Source organism: Elgaria multicarinata, chromosome 5, assembly GCF_023053635.1.
Source record: "Elgaria multicarinata webbii isolate HBS135686 ecotype San Diego chromosome 5, rElgMul1.1.pri, whole genome shotgun sequence".
In the NCBI taxonomy this organism is placed as follows: Eukaryota; Metazoa; Chordata; class Lepidosauria; order Squamata; family Anguidae; genus Elgaria; species Elgaria multicarinata.
The window spans coordinates 78,586-98,592 of NC_086175.1; the positions used below are offsets into that span (position 1 = coordinate 78,586).

Sequence of the window (20,007 nt, forward strand, 5' to 3'; positions counted from 1 at the left end):
TCAAGTTATATGGCATCCACAGCATTCCCACAGTCTACAAGGGAGGTTATCCTATCAAAAAATGAGATCAAATTAGTCTGACAGGATTTGTTCCTGACAAATCCATGTTGGCTTCTAGTAATCACTGCATTGATTTTAAGATGTTTACAGACTGACTTCTTTATAATCTCCTCCAGAATTTTCCCAGGGATGGATGTCAGACTGACTGGTCTGTAGTTCCCAGGTTCCTCCTTTTTGCCCTTTTTGAAGATAGGGACAACGTTAGCCCTCCTCCAGTCGTCCGGTACCTCACCTGTCTTCCATGATTTTGCGAAGATAATAGACAAAGGTTCTGAGAGCTCTTCCACTAGCTCTTTCATTACTCCAGGATGCAGTTCATCAGGCCCTGGAGATTTGAACTCATTCAAGGAAATTAGGTGTTCTTTGACCATTTGTTTATTAATCTCAAACTGCAATCCTACCCCCTCAACTTCTGCTTCACTTTTCCCAGGGGGGTCATAGACCTGCTTTTGGGAGAAGACTGAGCCAAAGTAGGAATTGAGCACTTCAGCCTTTTCTTTGTCATCTGTTATCAATTTGCCATCTTCATTAAGCAGTTGAACCACCATTTCTTTCCTCTGTCTTTTACTACTCACGTATGTGAAGAAAGCCTTTTTATTTCTTTTAGCATCCCTCGCTAATCTCAGCTCATTCTCAGCTTTAGCCTGCCTGATGCCATTTCAGCACTTCTGTGCCACCTGTCTGTACTCTTCTTTTGTAGCCTGGCATTCCTTCCACTTCCTATATGTATCCTTCTTTGTTTTCAGGTCATCTCTAAGCTTTTTGTGGAGCCACATTGGTTTCCTCTGTTGTCTTCTATTTTTTCTCCTTGTTTGTAACTGTGCCCTTAAAATTTACTTTTTTAAATGCTCCTATTCATCCTGCACTCCTTTTCTCATTAGGCTCACTTGCCATGGGACCTTACTTATAATAATTCTGAGTTAATTAAAATCAGCTTTTTTTACACTCTGCTTTTGTCTTCTTTATAATCAAGAATTGAAGTATCACGTGTCACTTTCCCCCAGAGCTCCTGTGACTGCCACTTTATCCACTAAGTCATCCCTATTGGTCAATAACAAGTCAAGGATTGCCGATCCTCTAGTTCCTTCCTCCACTTTCTGTAGGAGAAAGTTATCACCCACACATGTCAGGAATTTCTTGGAAGGGCCACTTTTGGCAGTATTTGTCTCCCAACAGATATCAGGGTAATTGAAGTCCCCCATCACTACTACATCACACTTCCTTGAAACACTGGTAATTTGTTTCTCAAAAGTTTTGTCCTCTTCTTCTCCTTGATTGGGTGGTCGGTAGTAGACTCCAATTATCATGTTCTTTTTATTCCTTGCCCCATTTATTTTAATCCAGATGCTCTCAATTGGGCTCCCAGTCTGATCCACCTGTATTTCTGTGCAGGGATAGGTATTTTTAATATATTGTGCTCATATAGTGGTTTCTTTAGGGTGGATTCCTGCATTGAGCAGGGGGTTGGACTCAATGGCCTTATAGGTCCCTTCCAACTCTACTATTCTATGATTCTATGATTCTGTGAAAGGCCCAGATGGGCAGTGGGAGGGGCTGGAGAGGTTTGTTTCCAGAAGTATGAAAATGGGTCTCTCCAGCCTCTCTGGAGTGGCAATCCAGCCTTCTTCAGGGTCATTGCTATTGCACCTCTAGAAATGGGTGTCTCTAGGTACTCCTGTGCAGCGATCCAGGGACTAGTTTTCCCAGACAATTTAAAAATAATTAAAAAATGCTGCCAGGGTGCCCATTTCCCAGTAAATGAACCCTGAGCCCTGGTTGCTCTGTACCCACATTGTTTCGGAGGAGGTCTCCAGAGTTTTCTAGGTGGTTTGGTCACCCTAAGAGGGCTGAACAGCAGAGGCAGAGCCACTGGAGGCAGAACCAAGGGAGAAACATGTAGGCCATAAAGATCTTTTCAAAGCCACATGGGCACACTCTGGAAATGCAAACACAGCAAAATCCGTGCTTTATTAAACTATGAACCAATGCATTTTTTACTGAGGGAAGGCAGAAATCTGATGTTGAACCCACATAGTTGGCCTTAAGGGCTTCTTTAAAAGCACATCACTGTCACTTTGGAGTGGACAGATCAGATTCATACATGTTGAACACAGTTTAACCACAGTTTAACTTTGTTTAACTATGAAAGGGGCCTTAGCAAGACTTAAGGATTATCCCAGGCAAATAGAGGGGTCGTCCCTGCCTGCTCCCAGGATCCGTTGTGTGTCATTTGGATGCACAGGGATGATTCCGGGACAATCCCGGGATATAGGCCTGGTCTAGCCATGGCTAGGGAATCACTAGAGAAGCAAACAAGATTTAAAGGTTATTTAGGATGCAATTCTATACCTGTTTACCTAGGCATTGAATTCAAAGAGCTTACATTCGAGTAGGCATTCATAGGATTGCAATGTTAAAAACCCATGATCCCAGGATCGCTTTGTCTTTATTTAAACAAGCAAGAGATGTAATTGTTGTTGTTGTTGTTGTTGTTGTTATTATTATTATTATTATTATTATTATTATTATTATTATCTTTATTATTATTCCTATCTAAAGAAATATTCTGGAAGGCAATTTAATACATGTTTTGCTTGGTTTGTGGGAAAATTAAATTCAATTTTTAAATACTCATCCTCCCCTACAGGGTTTGAAGCATGCAGTATTTAATTAATCAGGATGAATTTCCCCAATTGATACTACAACCTTATAAGATTTACCCTCCCCAGTACAATGCAGCCAGGGATGAAATTCTTTAACAATGTATATTGTAGCACGGCATCCCCCTTCCAATCCTCCAACTCCCACTCCCTTGAGAGGAAACACACATGCCTCCTCCTGCTGGTTTTACCTTTCAAGTAGTGTGATGAACACTGACTTCTCAAAAGAAACCTTACTCTAGGGCGTAGGAGGGAGAATGATTATTTCAGAATTTGCATTTTCACTGAGAGACAAGCTTATTCAGGTGTTCATGTAAATAAGATTAATTAGTATGCACACATGTTTAGTGTACACACATTTAACATATCCTGTGCTCAGCTGTCTCCTTCTTTAATTCCTCCTTATCTTCAACTCTTGATAATCTTGCCCCATCTACAACTCGGATAGTTCGCCCTTCTCAACCTCAACCGTGGCTCACCTCTTCCCTCCGCTACCTTCGCTCTTGTTCCCGGGCAGCTGAACGCCTTTGGCGTAAGACCAGGGACTGGGCGGACTTTGTCCATTACAAATTTGTACTCTCCTCTTTCTCTTCTGCCATTTCATTGGCCAAACAGCAGTACTACTCAACGCTGATCCAGTCAAATTCTAGGCATCCTCAGCTGCTCTTTGCGTCCTTCAACTCTCTTCTGAAGCCTAATCCGCCATCTCTCCCCACCTCTCTGTCTGCTAATAACTTTGCCTCTTTTTTCAATGCTAAAATCCAAACTATCCGCTCTGATCTGGCCAGCTTTGCTCCTCTTCCAGTTCCTGTTCCTCATCTGTCAGTTCCTCCTGCAAATTTCTCTGCGTTTCCTTCGGTCTCAGCGGATGAACTGTCTACAATACTGCGCTCTTCGAAGCCTTCCACTTGTTCTCGTGATCCGATTCCTTCTCGTGTCTTTATTAATCTTATTCCTGCTATCCTCCCTTCCTTGCTTCATATTATTAATCTTTCTCTGTCCTCTGGTTCATTTCCTTCTGCTTTTAAACATGCTACAGTCTCTCCCATTCTCAAGAAACCTACTCTTGATAGGCTATCTCTGTCTAACTACCGACCTGTCTCTTTGTTGCCGTTTGTTTCAAAGATCCTGGAGCGTGCGGTCTACTCTCGCTGTCTTGACTTTGTTTCTAGTAACTCTGCTTTGGATCCTTTTCAATCTGGATTCCGTCCTCTGCATTCCACCGAAACAGCCCTTACTAAGATCACCAATGATCTCCTTACTGCCAAGTCTAAAGGCCATTATTCCGTTCTTATTCTCCTTGATCTAACTGCAGCCTTTGACACGGTTGATCATGATCTTCTCTTAGATTCCCTTCATGACCTTGGATTTTGTGGCTCTGTCTATAATTGGTTTGCCTCCTATCTAGCGGGTCGCTCTTTCAGCGTCTTGGCTAATGGCAGCTCGTCTTCCTCCTTTCCCCTTTCAGTAGGGGTTCCGCAAGGCTCAGTGCTTGGCCCGTTGTTGTTTTCCTTATACATGTTGCCCTTGGGCAAGCTTATTCAATCTCATGGCCTCCAATATCATCTGTACGCCGATGATACACAACTATATCTGTCATCTCTGGAACTTTCTCCTGATGTTCACGATCATATCTCGGCATGTCTTTCAGATATCTCAGCTTGGCTGCTTCATCGTCGTTTGAAACTTAATATGGCAAAGACTGAATTGCTTGTTTTTCCTCCTAAACCTTCTCCTCATCTCTCATTCTCTCTTACTGTCAATGATGTTACGCTTACTCCGGTCAAGGAAGCTCGGAGCCTTGGCTTTATATTTGATTCCTTGCTCTCCTTTATTCCTCATATTGAGGCAGTAGCTAAATCTTGTCATTTTTTCCTGTATAATATTGCCAGGATTCAATCATTTTTGTCTGTCTCTTCTGCCAAGACGCTTGTTCATGCGCTGGTTATTTCATGGTTGGACTACTGCAACCTTCTTCTCTCTGGCCTTCCTTCTTCTCACATCAGTCCGTTGGTTTCTGTTCACCACTCTGCCGCAAAGATCATCTTCTTGGCTTGCCGCTCTGACCATGTTACTCCGCTTCTGAAATCTCTTCATTGGCTTCCAATTCACTTCAGAATCCAATATAAACTTCTCCTGTTAACCTTCAAAGCTTTTCACGGTCTAGCTCCTTCCTATCTCTCCTCTCTCATCTCACACTATTGCCCCGCTCGTGCTCTTCGCTCCTCTGATGCCATGTTTCTCGCCTGCCCAAGGGCCTCTACTTCCCTTGCTCGGCTTCGTCCATTTTCTTCTGCTGCCCCTTACGCCTGGAACGCTCTTCCAGAACATTTGAGAACTACAAGTTCAATCGCAGCTTTTAAAGCTCAACTAAAAACTTTTCTTTTTCCTAAAGCTTTAAAAACTTGATGTTGTGCGGACTTTATACTGTTAGTTTTACCCTACCCTGTGCCTGCTTACCCTACCCTGTGCCTGTTGGCATTCTCTTCCCCTCCTTATTGTTTTACTATGACTTTATTAGATTGTAAGCCTATGCGGCAGGGCCTTGCTATTTACTGTTTTACTCTGTACAGCACCATGTACATTGATGGTGCTATATATATAAATAAATAATAATAATAATAATAATAAATCCTGCTGCTTGTGTGTTGAGCAAAGCTCCACCAAAGCTGCTGGAGTAAATTGGAACTATCTTAATTCCCAGATGCCATTTCCAGTAAGCCAGTGGTAGACAATTATTTGAGTGACATTTCTTCAATGTATTTAGCATTGCTATGATACTTTTACTTTCAGGAACAGTTTTCTAAGTAAAGTTTACTTTCTGAAAGAGTCTCAGCAAAAAGTGAAATTTAAGAGAGCTGAACTCTGCTCTGTTTGGAGTGAGGGGGGGGGGAAGGTGATGCCCAATGCAGTGGGGATAGTGAAGGACTAGCCAACTAGCACAAACTTTTAAATTTGTATTGTATTTTGCCATTGCATGCATGTTTTTTTTGTTTACCCCCATAGCACAGTCAGTATTGAATATTTGGTGGTTTTCTGTTTTGAATGTAGGGAAGCTTCTTTTTTAAAAAAAACTCCTTGTAAAATCATTCCTCCTGAAGAGTGAGCAAGAACGCGAGCTGGATGAGTTGGAGACAGTTATCAGGCTTTCAATCAAAAGAGCCTCTGGTCTGCAATGCAATGTCCCAGAGCCGTTTTATTGAAAATCAAGAGGGCTTAAATCTGAATGTTTTGGATATTCACCTTCCACTCATTTCGTAAGATAACAGAAACATCTATCTTGGTGATATTCATTGAGTGCAATGGGTCCTACCTCTCAGTAAACAGAAAAAGAGGCTAGCTGATCCCCTCCCCACTCCTGCAGGTTGAGCTCTGCTGGGCTAAACAGTTTCATCCCTGAGTGGAGCAACAGGAAGCTCAGTTTGCAGGCAGGTTTTTCTAAATGAAGCAAACTGCAAACAGCCACTAAGGGCTCATCTACACCGAGCAGGATATTCCACCATGAAAGTGGTATGAAAGAGGTATAGAAAAGGCAGGAGCCACACTACTGCTTTATAGCAGTATTGAAGTACACTGCAGGATTTATACTAATGCTTTATGTGGTACTGAAGTGCACTGACAATTGTTGGGGCCCACGACACATCTACACCAAGCAAGATATAACACTCTGAAAGTGGTATGAAGGTGGTATATGGACTGTGTAAATGGGCCCCAACAGTGTCAGTGCATTTCAATACCACTATAAAGCGGTAGTGTGGCTCTTGCACGGCCAGTTCCAGACTATTTTGCACCCTAGGCAGGTGAACGGCTTCCAGCTGGGCATGCCATTCCGAAGCCGCCCCCCACCCCAGCGTCCTGGCTTTGAAGCCAGCGCCCAGCTGGAAGCTGCTCCTGGCTTTGAAGCCAGGACACTGGGGTTGGGGTGGGTGGGGGGGCGGCTTCAAAACAGCGCGCCCAGAGCGGCTTCTGAGCGCGCCGTTCTGAAGCTGCCACCCCGCCCCCAACCCCAGTGTCTTGGCTTTGAAGCCAGGAGCGGCTTCTGGCCGGGTGCTGGCTTTGAAGCCAGGATGCTGGGGTTGGGGGGCGGGGAGGTGGCTTCGGAACAGCGCCCCCCGGAAGCCGCTCTAGGAGAGCGGCTTCCGGGCGTGCCATTCGGCGACCTCCTTTGCTTGGCGCTCTAGGCCGCCGCCTGAGCTGCCTCTATGGCAGCGCCAGCACTGGGCTCCTGCCTTTTATATGAGCCCTAAGAAACAGGACTTTGGATGCAAACACAACCAAAGTAAATTGACCACAGTACTTCTCTCAGAGAAACCCCCTTTCTCCCCCAACCCCACAATCTAGTAAGGAACTGTACAAGGCTGTGCCTGTCTGTCTGCCTTCACCTGAGTCCTTCTTGTTGTGTTGGGTGTTTTAAATAACAGGACACTGCTCCTGCCCCACCACTGCTTCTCTCTCCCTCTCTCTTGCTTTCTCTTCCCTTCTTCTCCTGTCTTCCAACAAAATAAGTTGTTTTCAGGTGAAATTCCTGACCTGTGGACCTGCTCAGTTCAGCTCAACCCCTCTCTTTTTCACTACAGATGTCTTCTCCCTCACTAGATGATCTGCTGTGCACAGTTTTCCCACTTCTTCATTCGCCTAGATTAAGTCATCTGCTTCAGGTGTGAAATTGTGGACTGCAGCCAGGTGGCCCACAGCACTGGCCATTACAAAGGTGGGCCCTCCTCCACTTGTGAGAGAGTGTGGTGGCCAGTTCTTTGAGCATTTAGTGAATTGTTTCCTTAGGGTGCCCTCTGAGAAATTGGCCATTTTGGGTGTGCACACTCTGCACATTTATAACTCAGCGGTGCCAGCACACACAGTGGCAACAGGTAGGGTAATGTATGGCAGCAATTAGGACAATTAAATGCCACATGAGAAAGACTGCAGCAGCGGCGAGGAACAGGCACCGTACTGTTCATGCAGTGGATATGGGGGGGGGACTATGAGGGGGCACCCCTGGTCTGGATCCCTTGTAAAAATACTTGAGTAAGGCAGGATGATGGTGTTGTGAAAGTGGCACTCCATGAGTGAGGCAGAGTGATGAAGACCCCATAAAAGTGGCTCACGCAGCTGGGTATGTACAATTTTGGCATTAAAAATAATAAGCGTAATCCTGTCTTGTCTTCCCAGCCCAGGCATTGCAAGAATGGTTATATAGTTGTGGGAGGAAAGAAACAATCTTTGTGTACTTGCTTATTGTGTACTTACAATAAGCAAGTACACAAAGCAGACTTTATGACATCTGCAAGGGACAATGGGATAGAAAAGTAAGGTGAATCCATATCTCAGTACAATATCCAGTGTGTTTTTCTTTGTTGCATTGGGTGAGCACTGCCTTTGCTGCCTTCACTCCTCTACTGGCATGCATACAAGTATGGATTTTCCTTCTTTCCTCCTCACCCCTGCTTCAGGCAGACTTCAAACTCAAACCTCATTAGGGTCTAGCACCTTGAGAAGTAACCAAGCTTCAGGGGAAAAATTGAAATTACACATAAAGACATGAAAATTAGTACCATCGTAGGTCTTCAGTGGGGCTTCAGCCATGCCAAGTTTGAACCAGATTGGTTCAACCCTTGTTTCTGATGGAATTTTATAAATGTGTGCTTTATTATTGTGTACTGCTTGTGCACAACACACAGCAAACTCACACACAAAGTAGGAGACACTGAAAGACTAAACAACACAGAACTCACAGAGATGATGATGATGATGATGATGATGATTGGCTGTGCAGCTTAAAGTGCAATAAGATGGACCCTGAAACAATCCTCCTCCTAGCCTCCTAGTAAGGGGATGCCAAAGCATATCTCATTGTCTATGTTTCAAACCACTGTGCCTGCCTCGCAAGGCTGGTTTGTTTGCTTTCTGTCAGCCTCTCTGGGCCAGCCTGCCTCTCTGCCCTCCTGGTGCCTGGGAGATGTAGATGGGCTGAGTGGGCATACTTGCTCACTGGCATACTTGCTCCCAGTGCTCCATGGCCATAGCTGCCTGCTGCCTCTTCTCCTCTGTGCCCACCTCGCAGGGCAGGTTTGTTTGCTTTATGCTGACCTCTATGTGCGCCCCAACATAGCTGCCGCCTTGCTTCTCTGCCTGTCTGCCTGAGCACCAGCAAACTTCTCCAATATATGTCTAGTCCTGCCTTGCAGGGCTGGTTTGTGTTTCTGGCTTTGACTCAAGACAACCCTTGGCTCATTTAGACATGCCCGCATGGCAGCCTGCTGCCTCTCTGCCCACCTCTCTGCCTGCCTGCCAGCCAGCCGGCCTGCCCACTTCTCCAGGGCTGGTTTGTGTTTCTGGCTTTGCTTTTTCTCCATTTCTAAGGCACATTGCTCCCAGCCAGGTAATGTGTATGTTGCAGGCAGCCTACTTTCCCTGTTTCTCTCTGAAGATGAAGAGCCTGAGGATGTGCCAGCTTCAGAACAAAAGAAAAGTAGGGAAGATTTGCACTTGAAAGGATAGCGAGCTTAGATGAAATTCTCAAATTGCTTCTCAAATTGCTCTTTGCTTTGAGTGGCTGCTTTAATTGTTAAATTGTTAATCCATTTTTAGCAGTGGATTTCACAGGGTTGTTGTTGTGAAGATAAAATGGAGAGAAGGAGGATTCCTACATTGGGTTCCTTGGAGGAAAAAAGGCAGGATATAAATGCAAAAATAAATAAATAAATAAATAAATAAATATGTCTGAAATTTGGCACGCATGAGCACCTTCAGGGCATCTGTAAGGTCACCAACTTTCATGTTTCATCTTAAAAAATAAAAAAAGTTATAGACATTTATTTTTTTCCAATGCAAGTCTATTGCAAAATGCAAAATTTGAATAATTTGGACATCCGAATCTCAATTCGGATTTGGATCTGAGGCATGGTGGACTGGATCTGAAGTGATCTGACTCGAATTGGGCTCAATTTGGAATGTTCGAATTGGGATATAAAGCGAATCGGGGAGTCTATGCACAGCCCTAGTATTTGCACTGCTGTGTATGATTCATTTTTGTTGGGTTTTTTCTTGTACATTGTTCTGGTTTTATGAGTCTTGAGGTGACTGGCACTGAACTTGGAATTTGAGGTGACCTGGCACATCATGCCTAGCTATATGCCCATTAGATACAGTTTCAGTTGGCTTGAGCATCAGGACAGTGTTAAAGGGACACATACAATTAAGCATGTAATTACAAAAGATTCTTGGCTCCTTCTCCAATGGAAGAAGTTGTATTTACTGGTCTCACAGTGATCTACTTGTGCTGAGAGTTGGGGACTTGGCAGTTCAAAGGTTGCAGCTGGAAGTGGTAGGTGATTGATTCTGACTTCTTTTTACGTCTATAAAGTACATAATTTCTTAATTAAACACAAAACAAGGGGGCCTTTATATGATCCTGGATTATTTGAGGAATATTTAAAATGGTTAGGTTTGACATAAAAATGCTAACTTTCCACTGTACACAATCTGACATTTCAAAGGATCAAACACACTGTTGTTTTTTACACAGCTTCTTAAGAGTACTTCTTTTGAGAGGCAAAACTATAGAACTTTAGATCTCCAAAGATAATTTTAGACCTCTGCAGCCCACTGTGGCTTATTCATGCCATGGTGGTTTGTGCCATATGCTAGCAGGTGACAGGCTACTTTTGCATATTTAAGCTTTAACCTTTGCTTGGCATGTTGTGCGAACCCAGTGAGGGTAGGTTGTTGGTATGGTTAACAAACCACCCATAAGCCTAAAACAACCCATGAGTTGTAGGTGGCTTGCTAGGGTGACCATATTTTGAAAGGAGGACAACATGGTTGGCTCCCAAGGGGGCGTGCCCACCAACATGTCTGGCCCCAGAGGTCATGTCCAACACCAAGGGGGTGTGCCCTCCCGAACATAGCCTTGCTCACATCTCTGATTTTACAGCACACAGTTAAGACATTTCTATTCTATATAACATCTTAATGTTAAAACCACTGAAATAAAGAACAAGTGAGACATTCAACGTATCTGAAATTAACTTCATTTAATCCTTTTGTAGCTTTTGCTGTACTTTGAAGCTTTTGCTATACTCTGTGTGATACATTCTCCCCTTCCCTCAAATATCTTTTCTGACTGTATCCTCACTCCACTGCAAGCTGCCGCTGCTCTTAACGGGGTTTGCTGCTGGTCAGCTGGCTTTTTTATTTTTAAATTTCATTTAAAAAACAAAACAAAACAAAACTTGTATATGATTGTCACAAGTTTCTCTACTCTAACATTAGGGTGGTATTGTGGGTGGTGGACACTATCTCGCCCACTCACACTTTTCACTTATATACATTAGCTTCTCAAGGCTTGTGCATTAGCAGCACTTCACACAGCTAGGCTTTGAAACTGGGCCTAAAGTGGAGGGCGAGATCCCAGGGCAAGGGAGGGATCATCCCTCCCTGATCTCGGGATCCCCTGTGCATCATGTGGATGCACAGGGATGATCCCGGGAATTCCCTGGGATAAAGCCCCATAGCTAAGGCCAAAATCTGCAGGTTCATCTGAGGAGGAACTAGTATATACCTCTGAGAGCTCTGCTTTTATCAGGCTTGGTATAAACACAGAATCATAGAATAGTAGAGTTGGAAGGGGGCTATAAGGCCATCAATGCAGGAGTCCACCCTAAAGTATACCTGACAGATGGTTGTCCAGATGCCTCTTGAATGCCTCTAGTGTGAGAGGCATTCAACCATCCTTATTAATTTGCCATAACTGAGCTGATTTTTCAAATGTTTTAAAGAACTATTGAGGATCCCCACCCATTTCATAGGTTGAGAAATCTTTTGGAGTAACTTTAGGAGGTTTATTTTTCTCCCTGTCTTTTCTTTTCTGTTCATCTTATTTGTTTAGACTTTTCTAATTGTTTACATTCTAATTCCAAAACCTGATCTCTTTCTTGTCTTTTAATCTCTCAATTTCTGAAATTTGTTGTTCTCTATCTTTTTCTCTTTCTTTAATTCTTATGAATTCCAGTTCCAGTTCCTTTTCTTTTTGTTTGTCAGCTTGTTGTAATTTTAAAAAACTCTATTTCTCTATCCTTTCCCCTTTGTAACAGTTCCGGTTCTTTTTGTTTCATCTCAGCCTGCCGTTTCTCTCACTGAAAGCTTAAAAACTCATGGCTATGAGAGAGCATTATTTCTGTGGTTACCTCACCAGCACCATTAAATTTTGGATGTTTTATTAACAAAACTTTTAATTCATCCACAGTTTTTCCCTCAGAGGGGATTCCCAATAATGGAATCATAGAATAGCAGAGTTGGAAGAGGCCTACAAGGCCATCGAGTCCAACCCCCTGCTCTATGCAGGAATCCACCTCAAAGCATACCTGACAGGTGGTTGTCCAGCTGCCTCTTGAAGGCCTCTAGTGTGGGAGAGCCCACAACCTTCCTATGATACCTGGCTGCCTGACAGAACTCATAGATCCTATGATATGTTGCCAGCATGTATCACATTTAAGAGCAGGACAATGTCCTCCCTGTTCTGTGCTGCCAGGGAAGAAATGCTGGAGAAGCATAATTCAAGTTGTGAAGACTCGATGCAACTCCACATACCTGATCAATGAGTTTGGTGTCAGCAACCCATGTTACAGGCAGCAGTGGAAGGCCATATACCAGTTAGTGGTGGTTTTCAAACTGTTTGGCCCTTTGTGCTGCCCCCACTAGAGACAAACCATCACAAAGAACAGAAAACAGCTTTGGAATGTTCCTCAAATGTCCTCCAAATGTACAGTGTTTGGAATTGGAGAGTCATTCCTTCATGGAAAGCTAGAGCTGTCAGTTACAAAATGGCATTCCTCCTTTCTCTATCTCCCACTCTCCCCTGTGTGATTTTTCTTTTTATGGAGAAGTTGCAGAACTTGAAGGAGGTTCAAAAATTACAGATTGGGCATACAAAAGTTTTTTTTAAAGGATACTCTCTAATTGGGGTGCCAAGCTTTGGGATCAGTCTGTTTCGGTTTGCACCAGTCTCTTTGATTCAAAAGCAATTCAAATATCTCCAAAGTGAGAAGGTTTACTTTGGAATTATGCTTTATTGAAAGCTAATTCAGAGCCCTAATAAGTGTGGATATGACATTATCAAAATCAAATGTTTATTTGTTTCTCTATGTAATGTAATAAGAAGCAGGCCTTCTTTATTGCATCTTCTCAAAGAACTGAGCAGAATTCAGCAGTGGTTTCTCCTATTCAGAGTTTTATTTCCTATTCTGCAATTCTTTCCTCTTTTTGGCAGTGCAAGACTGAAAAATAGCAACAAACAGATCTGCATTGATCCCAAGTTAAAGTGGATTCATGAATATCTGGAGAAATATCTACACAAGTAAGCCAAGAGGAAAAAGGACTGCCAGCTAAAGCATCCTGGGTGAAGCATGATGGCTAGGTCTAACCAGATGGATCAGTTTTTCAATGAAAACAGGCCTTTCTCTCACTTGAAGTCTTTTGGGGGTAATCTTCATATTGCACAGTCATTTAGAAGCTTGGGGCCTTTCCTGTCTGCCACCAAAGAGATATTTCAATATTTGGAACTAGTGAGATAAGGATGTTGTTGGGCCCTGACAAAGCAAGCTTGTTCAGTTACCTCCAGAACAGTTCTCAAAAGGAACATAAATTATGTAAGTTCACCTCAATTTGAACACATGGTTGACCCAATATTTCAACACTGAAGGTCAATTGCACTAGTGCTGCACCAGCACTGCTAAAAATTTCACCAGCACTGCTAAAAAGCAGGTCCATGTGTCGTGTGCTGTGGAGAGGTGGCTGCAGATAAATCCCTCAGGTAAAAAAGAATTTAAAGTAGTGGAGAGAGGTTTCTTCAATGCTTAGCATGTGCCAAATGAGACAAATCTTGAAGAAAATGTTTAGGACAGCAGTGTGGGCCAAGGATAGATAGAATCTTTTTCAAGTTCTCGTCTTTATTAGCATGCAACAGGTTTTCATGATAAGCCCATAGAACTCTACTTGAGATTTATTTTCACTTTTGCCCTTCTTGTTTTCTCTTTCCCTGGAGATGAATCTGGATACTGCAGTGAAAATGCTTAAGTACCTGCGGAAGGATGGTGGAAGTGTGCAATTAGAATCAGAAGGTGCACTGCAAATGTAGCATGTCAGTCATGGGCCAATATTGGTCTCACAGACAACCTTTCTTATGTCTTTTGCATGTTTTTCTCCAGCTGCTCTAGGACCCAAAATGTCTTGCTGAGCTTGCTGGAATTCTTTTAGCTCCCCAGTGATCATATGAATTCTAATTTTAACAGAACTTCTTCATATTTTTATTTTGAGCAGTGCATGCAGGAAATTGGCACCAAATATGTCAGGTATGATAAACCTATTCCAGTAACAGCTGACACGTGTCTGACATACTTGACCATGACGGGCTATAGAGACTACTGCACTGCTGCTGTGTGAATGTTGCCTATTGGACATGCTGAGTATAGAAGCTCAATTTCAAAAGGGCGTGAACAACATCCCTGATGGATGGTGCCTTTGAAATCTGTTTCAATGAACCATTTTGCCCATCTGCATAGAACTGAATTTCCACCAAATACTAAGGAGGTTTCTTTTTGAGTACACTTCAGTCATGTGTAAAAAGCCATAAAAACTGCCTTGCCCCAAAATGACTGTATGTTAAATTGACAGTTACAGTAATGTATCAATATCAACAGCTTCTGTTTTTCACTTATACTAAAATTGTATTGCATATATTACACACACCCACACACCAATAAAAGTGGCTATTTTAAAATTATAAAAGACCAACTGTATATGAAAATTTATTTTTCTGAAATAAAAAAATGCTTTTTAGATGAGCTGTTGTAAGTTGTTTCAACTTCTCAGACTGTGCCTCTTAATAGTTGTCTATGCTAAAATGTAGCAGGGATGCAGCTATGGAAAGGTCAGGGCTTGGTTTCTTTATGAAGTGAAAGCTTCCGGCCAGGAAATAAGCTTATTGCTCAGTAACCCTGCTTGCCTTTCTCTTACTGACCCATGCAGTTGCTATGCACTTACTATGGGGAAAGCACACACTCATCTGCAACTTGCAAGTTTCACTTAAGTAGTAGAAACTAGAAATCAAGACACTAAACATCTTCTCCTCTCTCTGCTGCTGCTGTTCTGCTCAAATGTGAGAAAACAATGGCCATCTATTAGTTCCTGTTACTTCCTCTCCCATCCAAAGGCACCAAAGGGATTCTATGAAGAAATGAGAGGGAAGGGAGAATTGTCTATGAATGTCTTCCTTCACACCCATTTCTTCAAGGAATCCATTTGGTGCCTGATTGGCTGGGGAGACTGAGTATAGTGTATATGTTATCCAGGCAATGTGGAGCACCCCACTGAATTGACTGAATGTATTCCTCAATCAGTCTTGCACTATGCCTGCACCAGTGCTCATCCTGATGGGGGAGAAGATGGGGACACCATAAAAGGCTTCAGATGGATCAGGGACATGTACAGAGTTCCCCTCTTTTGCACATGCATGGCAAAGTTGTTTGTGAGTTACGGCAAACACTGAGAGTTGGAAAAGTGTGCAAGGTGATTGACAACCAAAAAGAGACAGTTTCCCCCCATTTCCTGAAGGTCAGGACAGGAATCTGGTAGTCTAAGGTAGCAGAGGAGCTCTGCCTACCCCCATGCCTTAATGGAGCCATTATACCTCTAGTCATTGACCTGGTTTGCACATCACCACAGATTAAATTCACCTGCTGGACTCTGAGATGTGCACTGGCCACCATTTCTAATAGGCTTGTTCTATTCCATGGATTGTTCTAAATGGTGGCAAGCACACTTCTTGAAGCCCCAGAGTTGAATTAACCCATAGTGGCTTATTGTGAAACTTCATCTTATTATTATGTTAAATGTTATTGAAATTATTGCTAGACACACTTGACAAACATTCAGCAGAAATGTCAATAGCAGTATGAATGTCAACCTTTTCAGCACGCCGGCAAAGGGGCATTCTAAAGAGACCTCAGAACTTGAAGGTAAGAACACTAGGGTGGAAAATGAAGGCCAGGAATCTGGGGTGACCAAAAATGGGGTGACCACCACCACCAGCACCTTCTGTTGCAAATGATCCTGGAATGAGTGAACTAATAAAAAATGAGGGGGGAGGGGAAGAAAGAGAGAGAGAGAGAGAGACTTGTGTATGGGCAAAATGCCTTCCCTCCCTGGTGGTGACCAATTCCAGAGAAGTAGTCGTGTTAATCGGTTACAACACACATAAAAGAATCTTGTGGAAACTTTACAACTACCAGCATATTGTGGCTGACACTTTCAGGGATCAGAAGTACTTCAGGTGCAGGAAGCGGAGCTCAAGTAAATTTGCTTCAATTTACTTGGGCCTCAATTCAAACAAGGGATTGCTAAATCAACACAGCATTGCTAGGCTTCTTGAGTTATTGTTGCCTAGAACTGCTGTTGTGGATGGTGGCTTATGTACTCTTTGCACACAGAATTATCACAGGCATTCATGGTGTGCTCGTGCTCTCCGCTCCTCTGATGCCATGCTTCTCGCCTGCCCAAGGGCCTCTACTTCCCTTACTCGGCTTCGTCCTTTTTCTTCTGCTGCCCCTTACGCCTGGAAAGCTCTTCCAGAACACTTGAGAACTACAAACTCAATCACAGCTTTTAAAACTCAGCTAAAAAATTTTCTTTTCCCTATAGCTTTTAAATATTAAGTTTGTTCTGACCCTATACTGTCAGCTTCACCCTACCCGGTGCCTGTTTACACTTCCCTGTGCCTGTTTGCATTCTCTTTCCCTACTTATTGTTTACTACAACTTTATTAGATTGTAAGCCTATGCGGCAGGGTCTTGCTATTTACTGTGTAATCTGTACAGCACCATGTACATTGATGGTGCTATATAAATAAATTAATAATAATAATAATAATAATAACAATAGCAGTGTAGCAAGCTAGATAATAGCAGTGTAGAAAGCTACAGAAATAACAGGGCAGAAATGACAATTTAATGGAAGTTCTACACCCTTCCTTGGAGTATGCAACCTGAGGTGAATGAGATTACACCAGGAACCATTTTGGGATGTCTCTTACTAGATAATAAGGAAGAGACTATGGAAAGGGTGCTGGTGATCAGCTTGCTCCAAAGGGCTGCTTGTTTTGCTGCTCAGTGTTTTGCTACTCAGAGCTTTTTTCATTGAAAGTCATGCTTAAAGTTCCCAGGTAAGTCACAAACAGTTATCAGTTTGCCCCTTCCTCCATGAGAGATGTGAGGCAGGCTGTAAGTTTCTCAGGCACACGCTTAGATATATAATTATTTGCCTGCTTGCCTTTTCAAACTTTTGAGTTTGGGACTCTTTTCAAACTTACTCTCCATTCAAAGCCTCACAACCTAGTGGCAGCCCACAGAGAATGACTGCATCTGCATCTATTGAGCCTGTTCCTGGTAGGTAAGTTTCCAGCATTGGTTCAGGCATTTCTCACATGGATGATCATCTCACGCCCATCATCACATAACATACCAGGGTGAAGCCTGTGGAATGTGCATAGTTTCCTCCATGAACTGTAACATGTGTTCATGTGTCATGCAGGTTTACAACCTTCAGACCTTCCCCAACATGTGGACTGGTGTATGTGGAAGGGCTGGTGCATGGCCCTACTGGCTTCATGCAATTAAGAGAGAAATGCTTGAATAGAGCTGTAGCAGGCATCAGGAGGAGATAGTGCTGTAGTCAAAGGATTCAGTATGTTTCCTGCCTCAGCTCTTGCGATGGTTGCATTGCACCTTCTGGATAATAATAAGGCCTATCCAATGAAATTTTAGAATGTTTTAAAGATGTTTTAATGTTTTAAAGATGTTTTAATCATGTATGGTATGTTTTTATCAGTTTATAATGTGTATTTTACATCACATTTTTATACTATTTTATACTTTGAATGGTTTTAGTTTTTGTGAACTGCCCAGGGAGCTTCGGCAGTTGGGCGGTATAAAAATGCAATAAATAAATAAATAAATAAAAAGGAAGTGCTTCTGATTAGGTATGCTCTTCCTCCCTAGAACTTCACACCTTCCCAAGTGTCTTGTGCAAACCTGAATTTTGATTGGACAAATAGAGTGGCAGTGTTTTATGGGATAGATTGTTCAGAGTAGTGAGCTATCCAGGCATGAAACAATACAAAGTTCAGCTCCATGCCAAAGTGTCCACCCTGGCCTTAGCTAGACCTAAGGTTTATCTCGGGATCATCCCGGGGTCATCCCTGTTCATGTAAATGACACACAGGATATCCTGGGAGCAGGCAGGGATGACCCCGGGACGATCCCGGGATAAACCTTAGGTCTAGCTAAGGCCCCTGTTTCTTCTATGCAAACCCAATTGAGATTGGCCAACAACAGCTCCCCATAGAGAGCTTCATGTTTTATAAATGGCAATGGCAAACACACATCCTTTACGATCGTCATAGGCCACAGTATCTAGAATTCGCAGTTTGTTTTTTACCATGTTTCAATCGACACATTCCTTAATAGAATCTCACTCTGTTCTTTATCAACAGGAAAGTCAAGATGTAAGAGGCGAGCATTGTACCTGTCTACAGGATGCCTCACTGTAGAAGCCAGAGAGCAAATATCTCACTATTAGGGAATTATGATAAAGAATCATCTTTATCACACAGCACAAAGCAACGCCTCATGCACTTGATTCTCTTCTTTGCCCAGAAAGCGTCTGCTAGTACTATGTGATGTAGCAGTAATGTCTGATTCAGCTTGATTTATTACATAACACTCATGCCAACAGCAGAAAGTCATATGAAGCCATTTAAGTGGTAAAAAAATACTCTTTAGGGTCAAACCACTTGTAACATGCAGCTCTCTGTGGCCTTTTACTTTACTTAAAAGTAAGCATAAGGAGCTCTGATCCACAGCATCTATGGAGGGGAGGTTTAACCTCACTGGAATTTCTCCAAAATCCCCTCAAATGCCAAATTAAAAAAGTCCTCAATGTCACCAATCTCTTTTATTATTGTTTTTTGGTATGCAGAGAATTTTTTGGGGGGGGATTACAAGTAGGGGAGGGAAGGATTAAACTTTCCTGCAGACACTGTGGACACAATCCAGACAAATGTATGTATTTTATTGTATATTGGGGTTTTTAATATTATTGTGATGATGTTTTCTGTTGTGCTGGTCTATGACCGAAATAAACAAACTTTGACTTTGACTTAATCAGAACATTACAGATCTATTCGTTGGCAGAGGCTATCCAAATTTTCAATAGGGTTATGAATGAGGAATTTTCAGATGGAGTTATAAATGTTGGTAGAATCTTGACTATTTTTCATTTTGCAAAAATGCTGATTGAGAGTCTACAAGCACATGGCACACATGACAAGAGAGGACATGGAACATTTTTCTACATGTGTCAGTGACTCTATGAAGGGCCTGGAAAATTGGCTAGCTGAAAATGATGGCTGGGTGAGTATTTTAAAAGATGCACTGTTGGTTATTTTAATATTGTATTTATTTTATATTCTTTTAAACAGTTTTTATGTATTATATTGCAGGAAAAAGAATTCGAAGACAAAAAACCATGGTTACCCCTCTACACCTTGAAGATTTTAAATATCTACAACTGTTATTTCGCTGTAAAATGGCTGCTGTTGCCTGTTTGAAAATAAAAATGTTTTTAAACTATACCTGATCTTAGCCATCACTACTCAGAAGTTAGGCCCAATGAGTTCAATAGGGTTAACTTTCAGGAAAATAGGTATAAAGCAGTTTTTTAGGACAGGAAAACAAGAAAAGAGCTGTTTTATAAAGCATTAGATAAAATACCTGATCCACAACACCCCCAATAAGCATCCATTGTTTGGGGTGTATCATCTACAAGAAACCCCCCCCCCCCCCCAGCATTCAGGGAATTACATAACAAGTGTATATGCCTATTTAAACATTTCAAAATAAAAATAAAGATGAAGAAATATAAAGAGCATTTCTCTTAATTTACAACACAAACCTAGCCATCTCTACTCAGAAGTCAGGCCCAACGAGATCAACAGGGCTAACTTTCAGGAAAATAGGTATAGAGCATTTTTTAGGACAGGAAACCAAGAAAGAACAGCAAAAGATCTGTTTTATAAAGCATTAAATAAAATGCCTGATCCACAACACCCCCAATAAGCATCCATTGTTTGGGCTGTATCATCTACAAGAACCCCCCAACATTCAGGGAATTACATAACAAGTGTATATGCCTATTAAAACATTTCAAAATAAAAATAAAGATGAAGAAATATAAA

At 42.3% G+C, this 20,007-nt stretch overlaps 1 protein-coding gene across 1 annotated transcript in view; it reads left to right on the forward strand.

Annotated features, from left to right (window-relative positions):
• The window catches only part of CXCL12 (C-X-C motif chemokine ligand 12), a 35,968-nt gene extending 17,215 nt beyond the window's left edge, over positions 1–18,753 (forward strand). The window contains exons 3-4 of the mRNA XM_063127408.1: positions 12,988–13,074; positions 18,265–18,753. Of these exons, the coding sequence (XP_062983478.1) occupies positions 12,988–13,074; positions 18,265–18,280 (103 nt within the window). The 3' untranslated portion in view covers positions 18,281–18,753. The remainder of the gene's footprint in view (positions 1–12,987; positions 13,075–18,264) is intronic.
• Positions 18,754–20,007: the final 1,254 nt, after the last annotated feature.